The following is a 25893-nucleotide window of genomic DNA, read 5'->3' on the forward strand; positions in this document are numbered from 1 at the left end:
AATTCGCGTCATTCCGTACGTGGACGATTGTTAAATCTGGTGCACACCACATGTCTCCTAACTTGGTCTTTCGACAGATCTTCTAATCTGGTCTTTCGATAGATCATTCCGTGTGTCTGTGATATTTTGGCAAATTTCTCGTGTTAGGCCGGCCACTTACTATCAGGTAGACTTGACAGGTACACCCGAACAGATGCGCTTGTCAGGTATACCTGATCGTGTATGGCAGCAATAATAAGTCTCTCAGGTGACATGTCAGGTCTACCTGATATTGAATGGCCAGCCTTGGGTTTAGGACTACCAAGTTCCCTTAGGTCTCATCTCTGCTGATGAGAGCCAAATGCTCGAAACATCTGTCCAGGGATATTCTAACACTAACCCAGGGGTCAGCAATCTTCTCCTTCACTCGAAAACCTTAACTCGGGCCACTCGGTCGAAACTCGCATCAGATTTTCAAAATATTCACTCGGTTCATTTCGCGCGTCTGACGATCTTTCCCGATCCACCCTACTCCTTTTCTTCTTCAGTTATTTCAGTGTATTGTCGATGGTCACGATGTCGACTATAATATAATATATTTATGTGGACACAGCTTTGTCTCTGTAGTCCCTTCCCTATCTATAGTTCACTCGTACAATTGATTTACTCTCGTGTGGTTATTGTTTCTGATGGAAATAAATTCATAAACGTGTTAACTGTTCGAGCTAATAGAGACACACGGCTAGTTTGTTGCTGATATGCCTGCCAGTTTAGACTCAAAACTCTTCAGTCACTTCAGTAAGATTCGCCCCCATTTATCGTCCCCCTTTTCGTTTTTTTTTTGATCGTGAGCTCACGTACCGTGAGGGCGGTGTAGCTATCGTGAACGAGAGGACTTTGAACCACATCTTTCCGACTCCCCATGAGTTCACGTGACGTGAGGGTAGTGTAGCTATCGTGAACGAAATCACCTACTATACCATTATGGGACAACTTTGAACCACATCTTTCTGACTCCCCATGAGGTCACGTGACGTGCAGTTGTGTTTCAAAGTGTGAGACATGAAGATTTCTGCTGCTTAAAGCTAGCGCAGTAGGTTTTTAAGCTGCGTCTGTAATGCTCTACAAACTCGACATTGAATGAAATGTCTTCGATAAAGAGGAAGTCCATAAAAAATAGAGGAACACAACAAAGAAAACGGATAATAATGGTCCAGACCAAAGAAAAAATATAAAAAAATAATTTAAAAAAAAGGGGGGGGGGGAGTAATGGAAGAGCGAAATGATAATGTTGCTCCTAGGAAGAAGTGTAGATTTCAAGGCCGCTAAATAATTTCCGTGTAAAAAAACAGTAGAATGACCATGAACAGCCAGAGCAGAAATAGTCATAATGAAGTAAATGTGCTGGCTGGTGGGTAGGTATTGTATAGGAGACACTTGTACCAAGTGACTGACTGGTAGCTCCCCAGATTTGATTGGAAGATAACCAATCTGCTGGGGGGTAAAAAGAACGTACTGGAAAGGAAAATAGGTTTGTTCGAGAATTTGAATAGAATATACCTTGTTTATCCTGCTCGAATGAGACTAAAAAGTCCCTTCACCCCAGCAGTCTAAACAAGATCTCGTATATTTTATGGGTTTAAGAACATAGTTGCATAATGAATTTGGTGTTTTGAAAGCTATTTTTTTTTCTGGTTAATTTTAGTTAAATTGGATTAATCATAGTTTCTCAAAATTTTGGAATGAAAGTTTTGGTTTACCTTTGTTGAAAACGTCCCTAGCTCCTGGGTTTATAACCCAGATTTTGACATCTGTGCATGTGAAGAAGTGCAAAATTTTGACAACGTATGACTGCAGAGCCAAGGGACTACTAAATGAAATATTCGAACGTAGAAAATGATTTACATGTGTAGTTAATTAGTTATCAATAGTTTAGTAGGTACCCACCATTATTTGACCTTACAAAATAAATTACAAAAAATTACTGTGCGATTAGGCACGTCCGCAAAAAAGTAATATAACAGTTTGATGGGCAATATAATTGGCGGGATTCTTATCGCAATTCAATATTGACCTTTTTGCAATGAATTCGCGCCAATCAATATTCCGGAAGTCCCGAGGGGGTTTTGGGTGCAATTTTTCTGCTAGGGAAATAATCAATTATTATTATTATTTTAACTCTGATAAGTTGTTTTTTTTTTTGCAATGTCTAGCAGCAGAAACTTTGTAGAAGGAAATACTCATGTAGTAGGAAATAAAAAGTGAAAGTGAATTCAAGTAGCGCAATAATGATATCTACCTGAAAACCCAAACCTATGAAAACTGACCTCTCTACTTGAGATCAAGTTGGTCGTCTTTAGTGCTTTTAAAAGTCCCTCCACTTTGCTGCAAATATTCCAATATGCGAGAGGCCTAAATTACTCTTCATACTTTCTAGTAAAGTATACATAACTCATGTTAAATGGACCCATTCGTCTTTCACGACGTTAGTCTAAACTGGGCGTTATCGCTTGGGCAGCCTTATCACTGTTGTTATGAGCTTTTTTCATTAACACGCGGTCTAGGACGTTCAAGTTTTAGGTTATCTCTAGCTGCGTATTTTCTGTCTACAGAATCTACAGAGTGATAATAAAAATGTCTCCACTCGATTTTTTTCGATTTTGAAATCCAGCATTCAGAAAATGTTGACCGATTCCAATACCTACCTGGGCAGGTAGAGTTTGTCCGATAGGTAGTGTGATAGAAAGTTATGCTAACCACTCATACTCAGACCGTCCGTGATCTGGGTTTGTCAGACGGCCTGATTGAGGCTGGCCTTAAGCAGCGTGCAGACTGATCATACACTTCCAACACTTCAGACATTTCCGACAAATTTTGTATTTTGCTTCTTATATTAAGTAATGGTAGTATGTCGGAAGTGTTGGAAATGTCTGATACGGATAGGTGTGCGGACTACCATTACTTAACATAGGAAGCAAAATACAAAATTTGTTGGAAATGTCTGAAGTGTTGGAAGTGTATGATCAGTCTGCGCGCTGCTTTAGAAGTAACAGGCTTTTATTCCAAGAATGGAATTTTACTGTCTAGTTGTCATATCTTCGAAGAAAAAACTGCAACAATTATCTCTGCGGCCTTTATTCAAATCTACTGTGACGAAAAAAAGTTCCACAGTTGAGTCACTCTTGTACTTTCCCCCCAACTGTTTTTCTACCGTTGTTGTCGACTTATCAAAGTCCCTTTCTGATAAGACGGTGAACTTTTTCAACTTTTCCCATTTTACAACACAGTTGATTGATATTGCGAAATGTGGATTGAATTTGGGCGATGAAACGTTGTAACTCGTGTTATGAGGCTCCAGGATTGCAGTGGCGTAGACTGAGATGTCCACAGAATTCGTATAAGCTTAACCCATCCTTTGGGGGCCATTGTCTCAGCCTGAGAGTGGGATTTTTGTGTCTGGAGTTAAGCTGTATTCACAGGATTACAGGACGTCTACAGGAAATTTTCAAAGGCAGCTTCAAATGTTGGGGTCGAGTGGATTGGAACACATCACGTTGCCTTCAGGCACACTCCATTTGTCAAGGGTCTAGGATTACCTTGCCCTTGGGATCAATTTACTTCTTGTCTTGGCTTGGACTTCGATACCTCAGCGCCTTAAGTAGTAGGGCGTAGGTAACGAAACATTGTTGAAATTTTCTCCAAGGCCCTCAATACGTTCACATTCCAGGAGGGCACGGCCATTGGAGAGGCCTGGATTAATCCAGGCCTTTTCGGCGTAAAATTGAGAATCTGTTTGAAGTACCATCAGCAAAAAAGGCAAGGTGGCATTAGGGCCAATATGACCTCAACTGTTGATAAAGTTGCCCTTACACGCTATAATGAGAAGTAAACAGTTAATAAGTGAGTAATTGAGTATGTTAGTAAGTATGTTGTAATTTGAATGTTCGAGAAGTATGTATGGTGTTTGTACGAGTAGATATCGTATTTGATGTTTGCTTGTGCACTGATATATTTGATGCAAATCGGTCTTGACTCTTGGCATGACTGATAAGCGGAATGTTCTAATTTCAAGGCTTTTGATTTAATTTAATAAACATCGGGAGTCTAGTGTCTAACTCTACAGTCTACAGGGATATCGGATAACGTGTGTCAGGATCTCCAGGTTTGTTTCATTTTAAAGACTTGATCCATCCCATTCTATAATTTTTATTTTTATTTTAGGGACTTGATTCATTCCATACAAAAGAAATCTATTAATTCTTATTCCAGGGACTTGATTAATCGCGGTAGGGACCCCCTACCGCCCCCAAGGAGGGGAATCTTGGTCTGGGAGAGTTACTGTCAGTAACCGATTGTATTTTGATACCTGCCTCGGTGGCGTAGTGGTCAAGACGCTCGCCTGGTAATCAGGAGGGCGTGGGTTCGATCCCAGCCGAGGTATGGAATTTTATCCTCATTTATTTGAGAATTTGACCACATAATAATAGAGCTCTAAGGGTTAGGTGGTAGAGAACGCCTAAGGCGTTAACCTCGCCTAGTGGTTACCTTCCACTCAAGAGTCTATTATTATTATTAAGAGAGAAGGAATTCGGTCTTCTACTCTCAAAAAATTTGACGTCATCGGTACCACAACTATATGACAACAGAGGACTTTTGGATCACACTAAATGAATTTCTGCCTTCGATTGTTACACTCACCCAAAGAAAGAAGAAGAAGAAGAAGAAGAAAAAAAATCGTAATCAGCATTTTGTAAACACGACGCATTTTGATATGACAGCTCATGCTTGAAGGCAACATGACGTGTTGGGTTCGTACGTGAGAAATTTAGGTGATCAAATGAACTACCTGTCCTACCTAGATTAGTCGATTGTCTAAATAGAGCACTTACCTACTTGGAAACTATGCCAGCCACTCACGTTTAGACCGTGTGACAGACCAGACCGTCGAAATGGGAGGAAAAATCCCGGGCGAACTTTTTCGTTTTCAGAACGTCTGACTTTCTCCTAAACTGTCTGTCCTCTCTTCGATTTCAGGACGCAAGACCTGTTGTTACAGCTCCCTCTATCATCAATACCTTCTTCGCTCGTTCAAGCAGGTTGAAATGAAACCCTGTTCATGACTGAAAGTGCTTTTATTTACGCCTAGGGAGTGAATAGTGTTCCAAGTAATTCCCTGTTTCTATAGAACTTGCAACTCTCTACTGTTTCTTTGCAATGGGTGACGGAAAGTCCGCACCCATTGGTTATCTTTCAATAGAGGCCATTATATTAGCGGAGTTCATTATCAGTTTAACGTCCTTCGAGAATACTTGAGTTCAAAGGGATATTACGTAGTATACAGGAACGATCGAGACCAAATTATCTCCAAAAATGACCTCACCCTGATATGTTTTAAAATAGAAAATTTGCGGGCTCTTTCTTTTGACCAAAAATTAAAACAAGTCAGCTTTTTTTTGGACCATTGATATTGGTGCCGCCTTGACTCTAGGATTAGTAGGATTGCCCTTTATTGGGTGCCGACAACTGATGATTTCTTTTCATATCTGCTCGATCAAACATGGTTCTTATTTTAGCTTACTAAGGGCAAAATTAAAATCTAGCACCTAGATCAAGCGCTAAATCGTCAACTTTTTTGCTGATCTAGCAAGAGCTCATGAAGAATTATCAAGTTTTATAGATGTTGGTGGTAAAGATTGACGATACCCCAGTGATATGGAGTGATATCGTGTTTTATTTTTCCGTGATCTAATTACCAGTAATGCGTAATTTATCTTTGCGATTAGACTACAATCACGGAGGTAAATGCTGGTGATTCTCGTGAATTGCTGAATTGGATTTTATAAGTTAGGTTGGTTTGACGTCATAAAATCAATTGATCTTGTAAATTCTACTCTCGATTGTGTGTCATGTAAGTTATTCAAAGATATATGATTCGAGTCCACTCTTTTGTAAATTACTTAAGGAAAAAAGGAATTAATTTATTTGAACTCAATTCTATTAGCAGTTTTCCTCTGAGTCAATATTTTCGTGTCCTTCTAGGACTCAAAACGCAGCCCCCTAGGTTATGAGTTCAATGCCTTAACTGCCCTAACCCTAACTGCAATACTAGGTAACTGGGACTGTTTTCAACTGTTAAAAGCTCAAAAGTTGACTAAAGTTCCCAAGAAATTGAAAGGCGATTGATACCAGTTTTCAAGATGGTCTTCCTACTACGCTATGTAGGGAGTTTAGAGTATCCCTACAACTGTAATATTCTCTAATGGGCTCCCTACAACACTAATCTAATGACCCAACATAAAGAATCCGACGATATTGACACTCACAGATCTTTAAAACAAACACACTCAACCATAAAACACGTTTTCTGTATAGGGAAACCTGCAGGTGATTCAGGTCTTTTAATATTCCTCAGTTCATCTGGAAATTTCAACTGGTTCCCAGCATTGACCTTCATCAATATGCGAATATGTTTTCAGTTCATTAGCCAACAGATATCAAACAATTCAAGTTCAACACAAATCAGCCTGGCCACTCCCTTATACGTTGGGTTGCCCAAAAGAAATTTAATGAGTTTTCATAATTTATTAACCACATGGGGATCGATTTTTTTCCTTAGAATATTTCCTCCCAGATTTTCCAACTTTGTGGGTAGAAGGTGTATAGTCCCGATTTGATGACGATTTTGGTGCCAGAAACCTTAGAACCAAAATCCTTCTTACGTTCGCATCATTTTCAGGTGCAAAAAATCACCTATTTTACTGTAATACCTACCTACTAGAGTTTCCGTGGCCGTGAAATTGGATTAGTGATCTTACGGTCGATAGTTGGGGTATTTACAGGAGTATAAAAGCCACAAATGTCAGGGCTGGGCACAATATTTATGAAACAGGTCTCAAGTAAGGAAACGTATGACTCTAGGGCCTCTAGGCACATAAGTTCCGTACAAGTCCGGTCAATGTGCATACCTCCATTACATTATCTTAATTCTGCTAGCTCGGGTGATCTTTTACACCGAAGAAGTAGGACATGCAGTCCCATTACATCAACAAGTTTGTTGTTACGTGGTCACAATTCAACGTAACAATTTATACAATTAGTATGACGTATGGTATAGCCGCTCGGTAACCTGTCGTTAGAACTGTGGCATTTTAGCAGACTCGATTGAGATGAAGAAAAACTTCATTTTTTTCTTCTTTTACATCTGGTTGACCTTGGGTGAAATTATCAACGTTGATCGTTCAAACATGGAACGTATCAACGTATTGTGGCTGGGACATGGAGGAAGACTTGGTGTCGCATGTTTCTTGTTACCATGAACCTGTACCTTGGAATTCTCGACTTCTTCAGGGCGAACGAGAAAAAGAAATGGGGGAAATAATATTAACAAATTAATTTCCACCTTTTCTGTAAAACTTTCTTTTGTGAGACTGAAAAATCTGTGAACATCATACGGCTTTCCTTATCCTTTTGAATGTTGCTTTCTTGGGAGTTTTAGGTATGGTTTTGGAGGGGTCCCATCACTTTTTCGATATCTCCTACCGTTTAGTCAGTAGAGCTAATAGCCCTGTCACATTTGAGAGTTCCATACCAAATTTAATGAGACATGTTTCATGTATGTGTGGTTAATTGGTTATGTAGGAGTAGAAGCCCAAACTGTCTCAGTAGACCTGGGTGCTAAATCACATCGAAGTGGACCTAGCATTGAAGAGGTTGATCAAATGGCAATCACAACATACGAATGGTTTTTCTTCACGTGATCGCTTTACGAAACGTCTGAGATCTTGCTATGCAAATATGTGTAAACGTGTGCATATATTTGTCAATCTTGCTCTTGTTTGTTGCGGCTCCACTTGCCATTGGTCGAAGAGCGGCCAGAAAATTTGAGAGCCAGACGGTCTAAAGGGGAAATAGGAAAGAATATACCTTGTTTATCCTGCCAGAATGAGACTGAAAAATCCCTTTACTCCTGCAGTATAAACAAGGTCTTATATGTAGGTATATTAATTTCATAGGTAGAGTTTACAAATATGTAAATAAAACCTTCTTTAAATTATACAAAAAAGAAAGAAGAAGACATGGAGCTCGATTGTAGATATCTATCTAGTCATTTTAGATCAAAACAGACATTATGTACATACTTAGATTTATTATTTATTTATTGTTATACTCATAGATCATTTTAATCACATTTTATTTACATAAACTACACCCAAGTACCGACTTTGTCAGGATTTTTCTAGATCTCTTCAATACGGCGATAATTTCCTATTTATAGCTTATCTCGAGATTCTAGAGTTTCTTAACAAGGTGCTCGTCTCACGTATTATTATTAGCTCTTGAATATTTGCTGATCTTCAACTCGAATCTGATCTTGAAACAAATTGAAAGATAAATGGAGATGGAGAGTGATTTTTATTTATATTTACGGACTTGTTATCGTTTTCTATTGTCGAGTATCCCGGAATTACATTTGAATATTGTCTGCATTTCTTCGATGTGATAATTATAATTTTGTATGTGTTGTTCATGATAAGGATCGATTACTATACCTATACGCAAGATTGAATTTTCCTGATGTTTATATCTGTTGTTTTTCGTCAGACAAATAATTTCATTAATTTCTTATCTTGATAATTTAGCAGAATCACTCATACGAGTACTAAGGAATAGGTATCGAATTCCAATGTTTTTTTTTTTTTTTTTTTTTAATTACAATCAATAATTAATTGCTTTGCGATAATTTTTGACAGTCGTTAGAGTACGTTAAACTCTTTATATCTGAAGTTAATCTTCAAAATGTATTGATACTTGATTCCGACTCGTGTCCCTCGTCTTTAACAACTTGTTTAACATTGTACTTAGGATGCTTTCGTAATTTGTCTGTGGACATATTAGACGAATATTCATTGGTATTGTACGTAAGATCCTGGTCTAGCTGGGGGATCTTAAACAGGGAGTAGAACAACCTATTAGCCTGGTCTCCTCCAGACACTAGACTGGAGGATAAAGTCCCCCAATCAGACTAGGCTGGTCTAGCCGTTTTAGTACTTTTAGTACTGGCGAAAACCTCAGACGGTAAGCCCATTCGTTATCTTCCGATAGTGCCATTTTCATTTCAATCATTGCTAATATTCTCGGGTCTACTAGTGATAGGAAAATTGGTCTCAAATAACACTTCACGTTTCCAGATATGATGGCTTAGTCACTAGATACCCATCGCTTTGTATATTGTGCGGTCAGTATGTACGGAAATATACTTCTGTTTATTCTGTTTGCATTTCTGATAGCGCATATCATTGTAATACTTTGCTGTGGGTCGCTAAATCTACGAGTATTTCATACTTGAGCTGTAAAATTGAGTGTTTGCTCGGAGTTCCTTTTCTGTATCTAAAGCTGGACTGACAAGTTAGAATAATATTACGTTTCAGGGGAAGAAAAAGGAATTTTAACTGTGTTAATAAATAGGTATACTGTGCTAAATTTCATGACTACTTGGACTCGAAGTTCCAACCTCCAGATTTGAAGTAACAACGGAGGTTGGAGGAATATGATCCATCCATTTCTTTAACCATCAGCAAAATAAATTAGGTAGGTATTGGCCTATTGGAAAAACAATAAAATATAATGTCAAAATATGTAAATCTGCAAGTTAGAAAATGAATGCCTCTCCAAAGAGATGCCAATACACCTTGTATGAAAATAAACTGTTTGCTCATTCATTTTAATTGGTACATTACATCTGTCCAGGCCAATTATGTAGGTAAATGAATCACGTTGAACTTCATAAGAAACCGAAGAAAATCAGTGGCCTTGATAACACGGTAGGGAAGCTAAGAGATCTCAGTGTGTTTTTCCGTTCAGGTTTTGTATTTCAAGCCATGTCCATTGGAAAATGCAAATGCTAATCCCAGGTTTGTGACCTTTAAATTCTTCAAGTCGCTGATCTCTATATTTGGAGACTCAGGTGACTAAGATGAAGGAAAATATTGAACATTATTGATAGTGGCTCTCAGTGGTGACATAAAAACTCGCTCTATCCAAAGCAAAACATGAGAGCTCTCAGTTTTCCTGGTACCTAAGTACGTTCTTCCTGGTACCTCGTAAATTTCACAAGATCGATAAAATTTTATTGGAATCTTCTACGTTCTACGTCACGTCAGCAACTTGAGAGTTTCCAATGGAAAAAATCCTGAGGAGGCTGCTGAAATCCAACTTCATTTTGTAATACTTTATTCTAATAGGAACAGTGTGTCACAAATTAACTAAGTAAGAAGGTAATTTAGTAAAGTTCTTGCATTCTTGCACATATTGACTGGTCATTGGCGTGGCGTAAGCGCGTAAGGCAGGCGTGACCTGGACGGTAACGGGGTTTTGCTCACGAGGCATTATTTTAATATCCTTAAAAATCTAGACGTTACCCTCGGTAAATCTTGGATATTACACGATTTCTTAATGGAATTCTGAAGGTTAGATGGTTGAAAATGCCTCGGGCATTAACCTCCGGCTGTTATGAATGAAAAAAAAAAAAAAAAAAAAAAAAAAATCCTAGCGGTCTTAAAAAAGGCAACCCAAACCTTCTTTAAAAAAAAAAAAAAAAAAAAAAAAAAATGCTAGCGCTGCTATGAACGGTATCCCAATGCTTGCTTAAAAAAGAAGTTCTTTAGCAGAAAAGAACAAAATTCCTTTACTTGTTGGGCATTTTGACAAAATTTCATCAAAATTAAATGAGCATTAGCCATTGCAAAGAAATATTGGAACAAACGGGCATACAGAGAAAGCAAAATCGTCCAGTTAAAAATATTAAACCTTTTTCGTCTGTTCCTTAATTCACACCAAAGAGAATTTAGCTAATTTTTCCTTGGGGTGTTGTATTGGAAGGTGTAAAAAGGTAGGATGAAAGAAGGTCACACGCCAAATACAGATAAAATTCGGAAAAGGTACGGTATTAGAAGAAAGAATGCCAAATATCTCGTGCCAAATCCCTTACCGTCTCGTGTGCCTTACTCCATAGTAAACGTGTACAATGGGCAAGCACGAGTAGGTGAGTGGACAGAGCGGAATTCATTTGTCATTGTTACTCGCTGTCAAAACTGGCCTGTACATTTGCATTACGAGCTCATGAAATATTGCAATCACATTTGAGGACTCCATCTAACGAGATTGACTGATCTTTTATCTTCTTCGCCTTTTCCCATGTTCAGATGGGGTCGGCGTTTGTCGTCGGCCTCTCAATCAGCTTTAGAGTGATCGGTTTGAAACCAACTGGTTTTGGCTGAACAAAATTTTCCGAGTGGATTCCCTTCGCACTCAACCTTTGCTATTTGGTACTGTTTGTCCGTACCGTACGGGAGAGGATTGGCAAATCTTTTATAACATGGGAAGTTACCAACACCCGGCTCTACAAGGCCAATGTGTTGGGCTTTGAGCATGATAGGAGACCATACCCGTACAGTCTCCAAGTATTCTCAGAGGTAGGTACTATGACGTGACTGTAACGTGAGACGTGTGACCGCAGATCCGGATAGTATGCCATTTGACGGGTTTGTTCCAAATGTCTCTGCCTCCAACTCTTCTTGGTGGTGAAAACTTATCGAATATGAAGAAAGTTCAGATTGGAACTCGAAAGAAGAGACTTCTGAAGCTTTTGTTCTGCAGTTGATTTAGGATGCATAATATTGATAATGGGTTGACCAATGTCCGTCTGAATGATATTGGTGATGAAGAGTGTTCCTATTGGTTCAGTGACACTTCCTAAGAGGGATTTTCACTGATGGGAAGTTTGCTGACAGTTTACGGTCTCAGTGATGATGCTATTAAAAGAAAAGTCTCGAGGCCCACAGCCCGGAAGTTTTTGGAGGCAAACATTTTCTTAATAGCTCGAGTCTATTACACTAGAATTTTTTAGAGGTCTGCACATCAAGCGCTTCATTAGCTGTCAGTTTCACAACGAGGCAGTAGTTGTTTTAATGGCAAACAACTAAATTTATGTTATGTGTTTACATTGTGAGTATTTGAGTAAGAGATTTAAATTTTATTGGCCTGTGATTCATGAATTGTGTGACCTTCGCAGCAATTTACGAACTCGAAAAGTGTTCACATTTCCTCTGTTCCTAATATATCACTTTTAATAATTTCATTATTGTTTTTTTTTTTATTATTTTCTCCGCTGTCTTCTTTGTTTATGTGTCGATTCGTCAGAAGTAAGATGATAATACCTATCTCTTATTCACTTTCTTTGTGTGATTTTTTTCTGATTTTCAGAAATTTCTGAGTTTTTATGAACTGTCGATGTCACTTCTATGGAACCACCCTGCTTCCTCTGTGAGGTGTCATTGCCATTTAATCTTCAATACTTTTCATTTTGCTTCTCTTAATTTTCTTTTGTTTTTAATGTCGATGCAATGTGATATTTATACCTATCGATCTTTATCTTTAGTTCGATTTCCAACTAGAAGTTGACAAATTCATAGAGCATATCTAATTTTGAAAGACGAGTGCACAAGCTTGGAAGTTGAGGATGGTAATTTTAATGTTCACACAGGCTTAAAAGCACTACGAGTTTTACGTAATGCAATTAAATGTGAGCACATTAAACACGAGATTATGTTATCCAATAGCGAAGAACCAATGCGATAAAAGAATCTCCATTCCATTGAACCCCATCTAGCATTCTAGTGGATTCAGTGATTTCAGTGGCATGTGGTGGATGTGAGATTTTAAACTTTAATCTATATCTTGAAGAGAGTAGGTCAGTAGATGCAGGCAGCATCGTGTTTCACCAATTTGTCTGATGATTGATGGATTAGGCAGTCGTGTGCGTTCATCTTGTCTTGTACGAAGATCTGGAGTTCGACTTCAACCAAGGTATGTATAAAGATTAGGCGGAATAAAATGCTTTGAGCATCGATTTCGTTTATTACTTTCCTCTGTAAGAGTCAGTAATAAATATTGTGTCGCCTTCAATATCTGTCCAGTGTCCATGTCCACTGCTGCACAAAAATCTCTTTTGCATTATTTCACCGAGTTTTATCCTTTGCTTTATTACAATCATCAGCAAGGACAAGGGCATTCATGATTTATCTACTGCTGAAAAAAGTCCGTGTTATCTTTTTGCCTATGAATTTGTCCTGCAGATATTTTAATCCAGTCTTTACTCAGTCAAATGGTCTGCCTCTGTATTCCCGTTTACTGGAATCCTATCCAAAGTCGATCTATATTCCAGATTCCAGGCCATCTCCCGTCCATTCTAAGCGCGATATGCCTGTTCTGACTATGACTTATGTATGAATGAATTAGAATTTATTATTTCTCCGAGGTGAAGGAACTTTGCAGTCTCATCCAGTGTTATTCTGTGTTCTCTTACGTTTTATTGCAAACTAAACAATGCAAATCCTTGCTTTTCTCGCGTTTACTCAACACCTTCTTTTCACTGCCAGCATAAAACTGAAAAGCCCCTTTAATAACCCTATCTTTCTTATTTGAACTAAATTATTACTGCGAGTCCTATGGGACGAAAAAATGGACGCTACGCTTACAATTTTGCGACGGGCCCAAGAGTCTATTTAGATTTAGACGCACGGGTTGGTACAACATCATCACGTCAAGTCGCGTCACATCGTAAGACTGGAAATCTGATCCTGTATAACCGCAGCCCTGTTCGGACAGAACAAACAAGGTATATTCTGGCCTAGCCGATTCACCTACTTATCAGACACCCAACCGTCACTACTGACTTGACAAATGGGATCAGATATATGCAACCCTTTTCCTCAATAAAAAACCTTAGAAAAAGATGCATAAAATAAATACCTACCTAATATGTGTTACTCGGATTTATCTCTGATAAATATAACTATAATTATCACTATTAGTATCATTATATCTTTGTAAAAAAAATAATAATAATAAAAAACAGCAAGGTGAAAGTAAATGTCTTCAAGATAACCCTTTTACTTTTGAAGACACAAATATTGTACAGTAAATTCTTAACGTGTTCTAGTAATGTTAGGTTCTGTCTTACCTAGTTTATCTCCTTATTAGTTCTTCAAAATACTTGCTCCGAAATTGTGAGAGTAGGATCGATCATTTCTACAATGCCTTCACAAACTTCTTGTAGATTAGAATGTGGTTGTTTTTTTCTATTCTTCTCTTCCTATCTTTCCTGTGGTCTCATTCCTCATCTTGAAATTCTGTCTTCCCAAGACTTCTGGTCGCTGTTGTCCTAGTCAAATCTTAGATCCCATAGAACAGGGGATGATGAAAGAAGGATTTAACTCATTAACATTGCAATAACAAATAATTACCCCAAAGAAGATTTACTACTGTAATAATCTGTTAGTACCTACTCCTTTAAGTGCAATTTGTTGACACTTGAATGTTTTCGCGCCACTTAGAATGCGGACCTCATTCATCATCTCATTAGTAAAGAACTCGATTTTTAATTATTATTTATTTTGAACTGTTTTTTCCTCTTTCTCAAACTTGTGAGTTGTGACCTATATTAGAACGGGTTCTTGGTTTTATAAACAATACCCATCAGGACAGAAAGGTTAGAATATTTATGTAAGACCAAAGACCTAGGAAAGTGAAATTAATATTGCGTAACAATCCGACTGACTGGTTGGTGTTATTATTATTGTTACTCGCTGGACTATACCACTGTAGGTTATATCTATTGGAGGACTATGAAGGTATTGGCTAGAAATAATATAATCTTTTAACTATATAATTTTTTATGTATGTATTCCATGTGTTATTGGCTATTACTGTATTACACACGATGCTGTTCCTCTTCAGGGCCCATGGAGCAGGAGAGTATAAAGTAAGGAAGTAGGAATTTTATGGAGGGATGAAGAGGGAATAGTAAATAGGGGAACAAGACTGGAGGAATGTTTGTCCAGATGAGATGGTTTTGTACTTGGACGGACAATGGTTCATCGATACTTGTGAATCTTGTGATGTTGTGTTGGTGTAGGATTTTGCGGTGCCGTTTCAACCATCTGGGAATAATCTGAAAGGGGATGATTTTGTACCTTTACAAGCAAATGCATATTTTTCCGAACTTTGGTCTTCCCCATAGTTCATTCATTAGAAAGATTGCATCCATTTCACGAATTGGTCCTGGCTCATATTCATATGCATCATTTGGTGGACCCCTTCTTGGCTCAATAACTTATTCTTCTCCCTTAACAAAATTACGAATACCAACTCAATATCAACGATTATTGGTTATTCAGTTTAGGTCGACAATAATGGATAGTATTGTGTTTACCAAAATTATATCAGTGAATGACCCATCTACCTAGATATCATTTATCTCTACAAATTGGTCTGTTAGGTGCTGTAAGCTAATATTGGCTCTGTTACTATTGAAATGCTGTTAGATAACAAAGTTCTAGCACGGAAACAAGACGCCCAGTCTTCAGTTCAATCACAATGTAGCAGGAAGAAAAAAAGAACATAATTTATCTAAACGTAAATATTAATACTTTATATGTGTTTAAGATGCTCTGTAAATCTGTAATGGTCAGGTAGGTGATATAATGTATATGCTGTAACAAGAACTACTTTGCAATTCTCGTTACCTATATCCCACATGATTTTATCTGTCTTATTATCTCATTTATGCTTAAAAAAAAAAAAAAAAAAAAAAAAAAAAAAAAAAAAAGGTTTTTTTAAAAGGAAAAAAGGGGGGCTCCTTCTTTTTTTAAACCAAAAAAAAAAAAAAACTGAGCTTTTATGAATGGAATGAATGGGTGCTCGTTCAGTTTATAACACGTGTCATCGCCTGTTTCATTAGCAAAATCTGGTAAACAGGAGCTAAACTTGAGCTCCAAGCTCCGACACATCCCATCTAACGCATGGAATTTTATTACCCTGATTTCTTTAAGAACTTGACCGTAGTCTTCTACAGCCACCTTATGCATGACTAGGTGTTGTGGTTCAGGAGATTGAATTTCCTGCTAGGTGTCAACATTGGAACTCTAGTTGAAAAAAAGTAAAAAAGTCTGCTCCTGTATCCTTTTCTCGGGGATTTATGGAGCATAGAAGTCACAGAAGTAGAGTAGAGTGATCTTATTGGCATGTTAAAATACTGATATACTCGTAGTTATTAATGAGTATGATGCTATTTAGATTCATTTACTTACTAGATATCACTTCTAGCGTATCACTTCTGTAATTGAATTCTCGGCTTATCGAGTGCTTCAATCTTGATTAGTTAGCAATTTTCAGGTGGATACACTCAAATAACAAGTTGTGAATTCATTTAGCAACGTTAAGCAATTAAAATCGCGAGATATTGAACTATGGTGAATTATAAACAATCTTGGTGCAGAATGCAGTTTCTACCTGTGTAACTGAATGATATGTATTTAATCTCATGTCTTCAATTGTTTTTAGGCTGAAATGTTATTAATTTATTTATTAGAAGATCAGCCCAATCAAATATTTTAATTCCTAGTTCAGAAAAAGATTACCCAGGTTTAGTTCGTAAACATTTTGAAAACATGGTACTAAACGTGTTACGTAACTCAACAAATTCTGTGTAGGATATGGGTACTCGTATGCTACATGATCTATCCGACCTAAGGTTTTTTAGTTCTTGCATCTTAGTTTTACTTGAGAGTAATAATACATTTAGGATTGCGATAAGAGTTCAAACAACCCGCGTCATCACAAAGGAGTCTTTGTTTTGAATCTGATTAACGTTTCTGTAATTATTATTCAAGCCAATAGAATTCCTCCTGACAGTGATTCTTGACTTTTTAGTTCAGGATTCTGTAGATAGACAATGCAATGAACTTCATCTATGAAAACAATTGGGCTGGGTTAATGATGTTCTAAAGAATCGATTTTGTTAGATCAGAAGATAGAAAAAAAAATCTGCAAACTGCACTGTAGCTCGAAGATTTGTTGTAAACCAGATGTTGCTTGGGCAAAATTATTAGATTAATCATGAAAATGATCTAGATACCTAATTGTCATTAACAGTTATTTCTATTTTCCTCTGTTGCAGGATCTGGATGATATCCTAGACACGAGATATTTCCAATTTGGCCGAGATGCTCCCATGTCCAGACGCCCATCATGTCAGCGTAGTGGTTCCAACAATTCTCTCTTAGTTAACTTCTTTGCTAATAACTCCAAGAAAGACCGCAAATTATCCCGTACAAACTCTGATTCTGACGAGAAAATCGTTGTGGGCAATATCTACTGTCGCTATAAGACTGAACTGTGTCGGCCATTCAAAGAGAAGGGAGAATGCAAGTATGGAAACAAATGCCAGTTTGCTCATGGAGCACATGAACTCAGATGTACTCTTCGTCATCCCAAGTATAAGACAGAGCCATGCCATAAGTTCCATACCACAGGTTTCTGCAACTATGGACCACGCTGCACCTATATTCACAATGAAGAAGATGACGAGATGAGTGGCAAAGTAAGCAGCCTTTCCTCTGAACCGTCATCCTCTCCCACCAGCTTCGGCAGTATCTCTCCTCCACCCTATGCTGCCAATACTGCATTCTCCTTCGCGCCACTGGTCAGGCTTCCTTCATCCTCCTCGTCCTCAGATTCCAACTACACCGAGTCTCGTACAAGCTCTCCTCTCTCATTCGAGGGTAAGGAATACAACAACTTTGGAGCCTCTCCTTACTTTTCATTTCAGAGCTTGAGGAACCAACTCATGACGTAAATATCCTCCTGATCTTATTTGCCATTGGAAACCGTTGAAGTGTTAGAGCATCTTATTGTTCATTTATCTCATCAATCTAAAAGCAAATCAAAGTGATTTTGGTGGTGCCGTACCCGTGTTATTGTTTCGTCATCAGGAGTGCGATTTCTGAGTGGAAAAGATTCATGGGCAGAATAAATTGGTTTACCTATTCAAAATTAGTTATTTCTATTTAGTGACAGAGAAATTTGACAATAAGTGTTGAACATTCTGACAGGATTTCAATGTGAAAATTGGTTTTGTATTGATATATTTTTTTATACATATTATAATTTTGTGATGATTACTTCTATGCTTTTTGTACAGTGTACATTGTATTTATTTAATTTTATACGAGTAACGCAGTTTTTTTTCTTTTATATTATATACCTGTTTATTTTCAGTAGGTTTATTATTACTTAGTCCTTCGTTAGTTATTATTCTATTGCTCATAGTAATAATATGTTATTTTATTCAAATTGTTACTACCCTGTTCAATTATTATAATGTTAATATGCTTTGTTGAAGACTAGTAGTTGTTCTCATGGGACAAAGGTTGCATTACTTCTGGTTCGACCTAAGTAGTGTGCATGTCATTTTCCGTGATTTATGATTTTTTTTCGTATTATTTTGAGTAACTTTATAAATTTGAGATTACATTCCCTTATCATTCGTTTATGTTCTTACAATATTTTTTTTTGCAATATAATGTTCACAGCTTTTACATAATAACTAATATTTCAACCACCAAATAAGATAAATGAATTTTCTTCAATCGATTTCCATTTTATTTCACATTAAGGAGAATATTGTTAGTTTTTTTTCTGGAACAAATTTATAGTCCACCTATACCTACTGTCTTTACTTACGTAGCTACTTCCATCTATTACCTACTTCTTGATCTTTTCTATAATAAATTTTTCAAGCCCTACATATTGATAGAATTTGTGTTTCTAATGAAATATCCTTTTTCTAATAAAAGCATCCCCAATATTATTTTACATACAAAAATTGGCTAAATTTTGTTGAAACAATAATATAATAAAATTGAATTTCCTTTTTTTTTTTTCTTTTCTCGGTTTATACATTTTTGTGGATCTTATTTGTTACATGTTTTCTTTATTTTTAATCAAATGACAAATTGATTTGTTCTATTTTCCCCTCCATGATACATTTGATACAAATTGAAAATATTGATGCCTAGCGAGCGTAATATTTGTGTAATGATTTATTATTATTTTTTTATTTTTTTTTTTTTAGTAATAGTGTATTTCTATAGTAAATACTTTGATAAAACATACCGTTTGCATTAACTCACATCTACAAAATTTGTATTTTTGTAACCCTAAGCATGACATCAATGCTCTACATACAAACTCTCCTTTACTATCAACCTTATGAAGGAGCTTCTTCGTCGACCTATTATACGTACCTACGTGAAGTACGTAATTCTCAAAAAGTAGGCACTAATTTTGGAAAAACAGATAATATTCCGGTGCTTCGTACCTACTTACATGTATAACATGATAACACCCTAGCTAGTAGTTATGACAATATCAGCTGATGGCATTTTTAACTAATTCACAATAATATTTCTATCTTTAAAGCTCCAAAAATGTCTACCTCTACTTTATTTTCCTCAAATGCAATTTACTTTAATGAACTTACAATATTTCACTTCACTTTTTTATAATTTTATTTATTTTTTTAGCATACAAATTTAGATGAAGGTTTCCATTATTTATTTATTTTAATAAAGGTGTGTGTGTTGACTTCAAGTTCTAATAGTAAAAAAGGTACAAAAATCTCTATCCAACAATATTATGCTAAGTGCATGTTTATCGACCAACGTCTTGCCATAAAATATAGAGTAAAATAACAGTGAGATTCATCTACCGTATATCAAACAGGGATTAATTAAAATAATTGCAACCTCATTGTAGTTCTAATAGACCCTGCTTACAAGTTCGCATGTCCATTTATTATAGCACTCAGCCATCAGAGGATTCCATACAGCCTCAGAAAAAAAACATCTTGGCAAAGTTTTGATGTGAATTATTTTGTAAAAGATCAATTTTTAATTTTTTACTATCCATTGTTTTTTGTTCTTTCAAATCCGCCAATAAATCACAATCAGTAGGTACTACGAATATTATTAAACAATGATGGAACTTAAAATAATAACAACCGTTCTTGTTGCACTAACATTTTGTCCTCACTACCCACTATTATTTATTTTAATTAGAACGAAACTTTTTGTCATTATTTATGCCTTTTTGATTACCAATTTTAGTCATTTTTATTTATTTAATTTTTGTAATTTGATTATTTTTTCTTCAATTAAGTTATTTGTGAAATGATTGTAAGCCGTTTCTGATGAAAATTGCATTATTATTTTTGTTTTATCGAAACAAAATATATTTGGAGTATTTTTTATCCGTAAATCAGTAAATTGGTCGCATTTCATTTTATTTTCACAAGATTTTTTTTTTTTTTTTTTTTTCCCCTAAAAAAGGGGGGGGGGAAAAAAGTTTCGTTGTACAACTCATGCAGTGATTTAAAGGATAAATGTTTAAAAAAAAAAAATCATTCAGTTACCTATAGAGTGAAGACGACATATGCTGCACTCTGGTGGGATTTCTAAATACTCGATGTAATGGTGTAAGAACCTCTTCGAGTATCGGGTTTAAATACTAGGCTATCTAATATAATAATATTTATGTGGAATAAATAACATTGTTATCCTCAAATGGCCAAAAAAGTCAGGTACTCTGGTAAAATGATGGGATTTTGACAGCTAATCCTAATAATTTCTTGATCTAGTCGATTTAAAATTTGCTCGAAAAATATAAAACGAGCGACATAAACCATTAGTTACTTAGGTTGAAGACATTATGGTGCAGATATTATACAAGAAAAATATTACGAAGAACTTATGGAGTTATAAAAAAGAACGTGTAGAGATCAACAAGGAAGTAAGGATCGAAACCAAATCGTACGTCTCGACTCTGATTGGTCCAAACATGACGATAATAAATTCCTTGTCTGTCCTTGATTTTTTCCATTCAACTTGAGTCGTATACCTATCTTTTGTTATTATGAGCAGAATTATTTTTAAATTCAGTAACTGGTTGCCACTATCTCGTGATCACGTGGTGTGCCAGAATGAGTCCCTCCGGAGAAGTTGGTTGGGATACTCGCCTGGTAAGAAAAGGTGAATTTTCCTTTCGGGAACGGAACCGGTTGCTTTTTTGGCTGTACTAAACCGTAGAAAATCCAATTTGGCGCGCCATCGGAATCGGTTCCGTTTCTGAAAAGAAACCCGAAATCTACAAAATCTACTCACTAAAAACGAAACCATATCACATCACCAAGTCTTGGTGGCTTGCTTGTAAAGGTCTCTGTTTCCCAATCCAAGGGTCTCGGGTTCAATCCCCAGCTATGTCCAACTGATGAAAAAAAAATAAGCTAGTTACATTCAGTTACCTATAACCTCTTCGAGTATCGGGTTTAAATACTACAACGAAACCATATCACATCACCAAGTCATGGTGGCTTGCTTGTAAAGGTCTCTGTTTCCCAATCCAAGGGTCTCGGGTTCAATCCCCAGCTATGTCCAACTGATGAAAAAAAAAAGCTAGTTACATTCAGTTACCTATAGAGTGAAGACGACGTGTAAGCTGCACTCTGGTGGGATTTCTAAATACTCGATGTAATGGTGTAAGAACCTCTTCGAGTATCGGGTTTAAATACTACAACGAAACCATATCACATCACCAAGTCATGGTGGCTTGCTTGTAAAGGTCTCTGTATCCCAATCCTAGGGTCTTGGGTTCAATCCCCAGCTATGTCCAACTGATGAAAAAAAAAATAAATAAATAAGCTAGTTACTATAGAGTGAAGAAGACGTGTATGCTGCACTCTGGTGGGATTTCTAAATACTCGATGTAATGGTAATGGTGTAAGAACCTGTAAGAACCTCTTCGAATATCGGGTTACTACAACCATATCTGTTTCCCAATCCAAGGGTCTCGGGTTCAATCCAACTGACTCTCACACAAATCACAAATCTGAACTATTAACAACAACATCACAAATCTGAACTATTAACAACATTAACAACCGTGCCCCGGGAGCGTGCAGCACGCTCCGTATGGTTTCGTTGTAGTATTTAAACCCGATACTCATTTAGTATTTAAACCCGGTTCCGGAGACATAGCTTACAAGCCACCATGACTTGGTGATGTGATATGGTTTCGTTGTAGTATTTAAACCCGATACTCGAAGACAGCATACACGTCGTAGCATACACGTCGTCTTCACTCTATAGGTAACTGAATGTAACTAGCTTTTTTTTTTTCATCAGTTGAACATAGCTGGGGATTGAACCCGAGACCCTTGGATTGGGAAACAGAGACCTTTACAAGCAAGCCACCATGACTTGGTGATATGATATGGTAAGCTAGTTACATTCAGTTACCTATAACCTCTTCGAGTATCGGGTTTAAATACTACAACGAAACCATATCACATCACCAAGTCATGGTGGCTTGCTTGTAAAGGTCTCGGGTTCAATCCCCAGCTATGTCCAACTGATGAAAAAAAAAAAAGCTAGTTACATTCAGTTACCTATAGAGTGAAGACGACGTGTATGCTGCACTCTGGTGGGATTTCTAAATACTCGATGTAATGGTGTAAGAACCTCTTCGAGTATCGGGTTTAAATACTACAACGAAACCATATCATATCACCAAGTCATGGTGGCTTGCTTGTAAAGGTCTCTGTTTCCGAAAACAACGAAACGAAACCATATCATATCACCAAGTCATGGTGGCTTGCTTGTAAAGGTCTCTGTTTCCCAATCCAAGGGTCTCGGGTTCAATCCCCAGCTATGTCCAACTGATGAAAAAAAAAAAGCTAGTTACATTCAGTTACCTATAGAGTGAAGACGACGTGTATGCTGCACTCTGGTGGGATATCTACTTGCACTGTATACGCTCGTGCACGCTGCACGCTCCCCGGGGCACGGTTGTTAATAGTTTCAGATTTGTGATGTCTTGGGTTCAATATTGGGTTCAGATGGTCCTTGTTAATAGTTGAGATTTGTGTGAGAGTCAGTTGGATTGAACCCGAGACCCTTGGATTGGGAAACAGAGACCTTTACAAGGTGATATGATATGGTTTCGTTGTAGTATTTAAACCCGATACTCGAAGAGGTTCTTAGAAGATTTAGAAATCCCACCAGAGTGCAGCATACACGTCGTCACGTCGTCTTCACTCTATAGGTAACTGAATGTAACTAGCTTTCTTTTTTCATCAGTTGGACATAGCTGGGGATTGAACCCGAGACCCTTGGATTGGGAAACAGAGACCTTTACAAGCAAGCCACCAAGACTTGGTGATGTGATATGGTTTCGTTGTAGTATTTAAACCCGATACTCTTTTTTTTCATCAGTTGGACATAGCTGGGATTAAACCCGAGACCCTTGGATTGGGAAACAGAGACCTTTACAAGCAAGCCACCATGACTTGGTGATGTGATATGGTTTCGTTGTAGTATTTAAACCCGATACTCGAAGAGCTTCTTACACCATTACATCGAGTATTTAGAAATCCCACCAGAGTGCAGCATACACGTCGTCTTCACTCTATAGGTAACTGAATGTAACTAGCTTTTTTTTTCATCAGTTGGACATAGCTGGGGATTGAACCCGAGACCCTTGGATTGGGAAACAGAGACCTTTACAAGCAAGCCACCATGACTTGGTGATATGATATGGTTTCGTTGTAGTATTTAAACCCGATACTCGAAGAGCTTCTTACACCATTACATCGAGTATTTAGAAATCCCACCAGAGTGCAGCATACACGTCGTCTTCACTCTATAGGTAACTGAATGTAACTAGCTTATAAATCGTCCAGCTTACACACAGAAGGATTCCGGGGTAATTGTTCGAATGCTTGGAACACCATGACTTGGTGATTTGATATGGTTTCGTTTTAGTATTTAAACCCGATACTCAAAGAGGTTCTTACATCTTTCTTCTTCAGTCGGAAGTAGCTATCTAAATGTTGTGATTAGTGTGTACCCGGCTTACACAGATTACAACATAAACATAACCTAAAAAATAATGTCAGATTTTCAGATCAAGAAAAATGTGAATCTCCAGAATTTTCCTTCTGTTCTTTTTATTAAAATAAAACTTGTTATTAATTGCTATTCCTGAGACTTTGAAATGAAGTGAGTTTTCCTTTTTTCATCTCTAGTTAGGCCTCAAAGGTCAGTACATACAACACTAAAATAAAGTCAAAAGACACCAAAAATACCACGCTATCTAGTAGACAAAGAATACAACATATGTTTTAGTTTTGAAGAAAAATGTTATAAAGTCAAAAGACACCAAAAATACCACGCTATCTAGTAGACAAAGAATACAACATATGTTTTAGTTTTGAAGAAAAATGTTTTGTAATTCAATTAATTCAACAGAAAAAAATACAAAATATATTCAGATCTCGTACAAAAGAGAAAATAAGTCAAGAAATAATTTACAGTAAACAAAATCTTGTTTCATTTTACTAGGATGGACTTTCTTCAATTTTTAGGTGCATGAGCTGGATACCTGATTATTTGTAAATTAATTTAAACCTACCTATATTTTTTAAACCCAAATGTGGCGCCAAATTTGTTTTCCTAGAGTTTGGAGAAGATATAAAATGAGTTTCAGACACTTTTCACTGGGCTTTTCCATTTTCTTCACTCTGCTGAGTGCACACTGTTTAGCTCGCAGTGCTTTACTTGTCCAAAAAGTCCCCCGTCCAAATAGTGGCGTCAAATTTGTTTTCCTAGAGTTTGGAGAAGATATAAAATGAGTTTCAGACACTTTTCAGCTATTCTGTTTAGCTGGAATTACTGGGCTTTTCCATTTTCTTCACTCTGCTGAGTGCACACTGTTTAGCTCGCAGTGCTTTACTTGTCCAAAAAGTCCCCCGTCCAAATATTTGCCACCCTCGATGCTGTCCAACTCAAGTTGCACTATTAGGGTATAACAAATGTCATTAGCTGAATACTAAAGAGAGTGAAATCGAAATAAACCCACCTCTAAAGGACTTGTCAACAGGTTTACCGAATTTGACTACAAATTATTTGAAATAATTTAAATTCCCCCAAGATTAAGAACTTTGTAACAATTCCTGGCCATCAATCAAGTTAAGCATCATGAAAGATGTTTGCTAACTGGATGAGGGACGGGTAACCGTGAGGGGCTATTAGAAAAAATCCCAAGCTGCTAGGAAAATCGGTTGTCTCTCGAGGACAAATGAGGAGCTGTATACAACAGCAGTGGGAAATGTAGGACATATTCACAGCTAATTGATAGGCTTGCTTTTACATGCCAATAAAAAACAATGTTAAAATGTTAAGCATTCAAAAAAGCTCAAAAAGAAATTCAACTGGTTATTGTCACTCCACGGATACCCTGGAAATTCTCCAGTTTCATGTGGTCAATCGGTCATCGATCAATGTGAATCGACATTGATCGATGTGAATCGACATTGATCGATGTGAATCGACATTGATCGATGTGAATCGACATTGATCGATGTGAATCCTAAAGGACTTGTCAACAGGTTTACCGAATTTGACTACAAATTATTTGAAATAATTTTAATTCCCCCAAGATTAAGAACTTTGTAACAATTCCTGGTCATCAATCAAGTTAAGCATCATGAAAGATGTTTGCTAACTGGATGGGGGACGGGTAACCGTGAGGGGCTATTAGAAAAAATCCCAAGCTGCTAGGAAAATCGGTTGTCTCTCGAGGACAAATGAGGAGCTGTATACAACAGCAGTGGGAAATGTAGGACATATTCACAGCTAATTGATAGGCTTGCTTTTACATGCCAATAAAAAACAATGTTAAAATGTTAAGCATTCAAAAAAGCTCAAAAAGAAATTCAGCTGGTTATTGTCACTCCACGGATACCCTGGAAATTCTCCAGTTTCATGTGGTCAATCGGTCATCGATCGATGTGAATCGACATCGATCGATGTGAATCGACATTGATCAATGTGAATCGACATCGATCGATGTGAATCGACATTGATCGATGTGAATCGACATTGATCGATGTGAATTGACATCGATCGACGGCTGTCAACTGTTTGGACCTTTAGAGCTACCAGGATTACCGGGGAGTGT

At 37.1% G+C, this 25893-nt stretch overlaps 1 protein-coding gene and 1 long non-coding RNA gene across 2 annotated transcripts in view; both read left to right on the forward strand.

Moving 5' to 3' along the window:
* The window catches only part of LOC103519268 (mRNA decay activator protein ZFP36L1-like), a 31297-nt gene extending 11153 nt beyond the window's left edge, over nt 1–20144 (forward strand). Inside the window, exon 2 of the mRNA XM_008484356.3 lies at nt 16997–20144. Within this exon, the coding sequence (XP_008482578.1) occupies nt 16997–17674 (678 nt within the window). The 3' untranslated portion in view covers nt 17675–20144. The remainder of the gene's footprint in view (nt 1–16996) is intronic.
* Nucleotides 20145–24517: 4373 nt separating this feature from the next.
* Nucleotides 24518–25700, forward strand: LOC113471599. Its single transcript, XR_003394233.1, has 2 exons — nt 24518–24813; nt 25322–25700. It is a non-coding gene; the product is annotated as an uncharacterized LOC113471599 (long non-coding RNA).
* Nucleotides 25701–25893: the final 193 nt, after the last annotated feature.

The sequence above is a fragment of the Diaphorina citri genome, unplaced genomic scaffold (genome assembly GCF_000475195.1).
Source record: "Diaphorina citri unplaced genomic scaffold, Diaci psyllid genome assembly version 1.1 scaffold64, whole genome shotgun sequence".
Lineage (NCBI taxonomy): Eukaryota > Metazoa > Arthropoda > Insecta > Hemiptera > Psyllidae > Diaphorina > Diaphorina citri.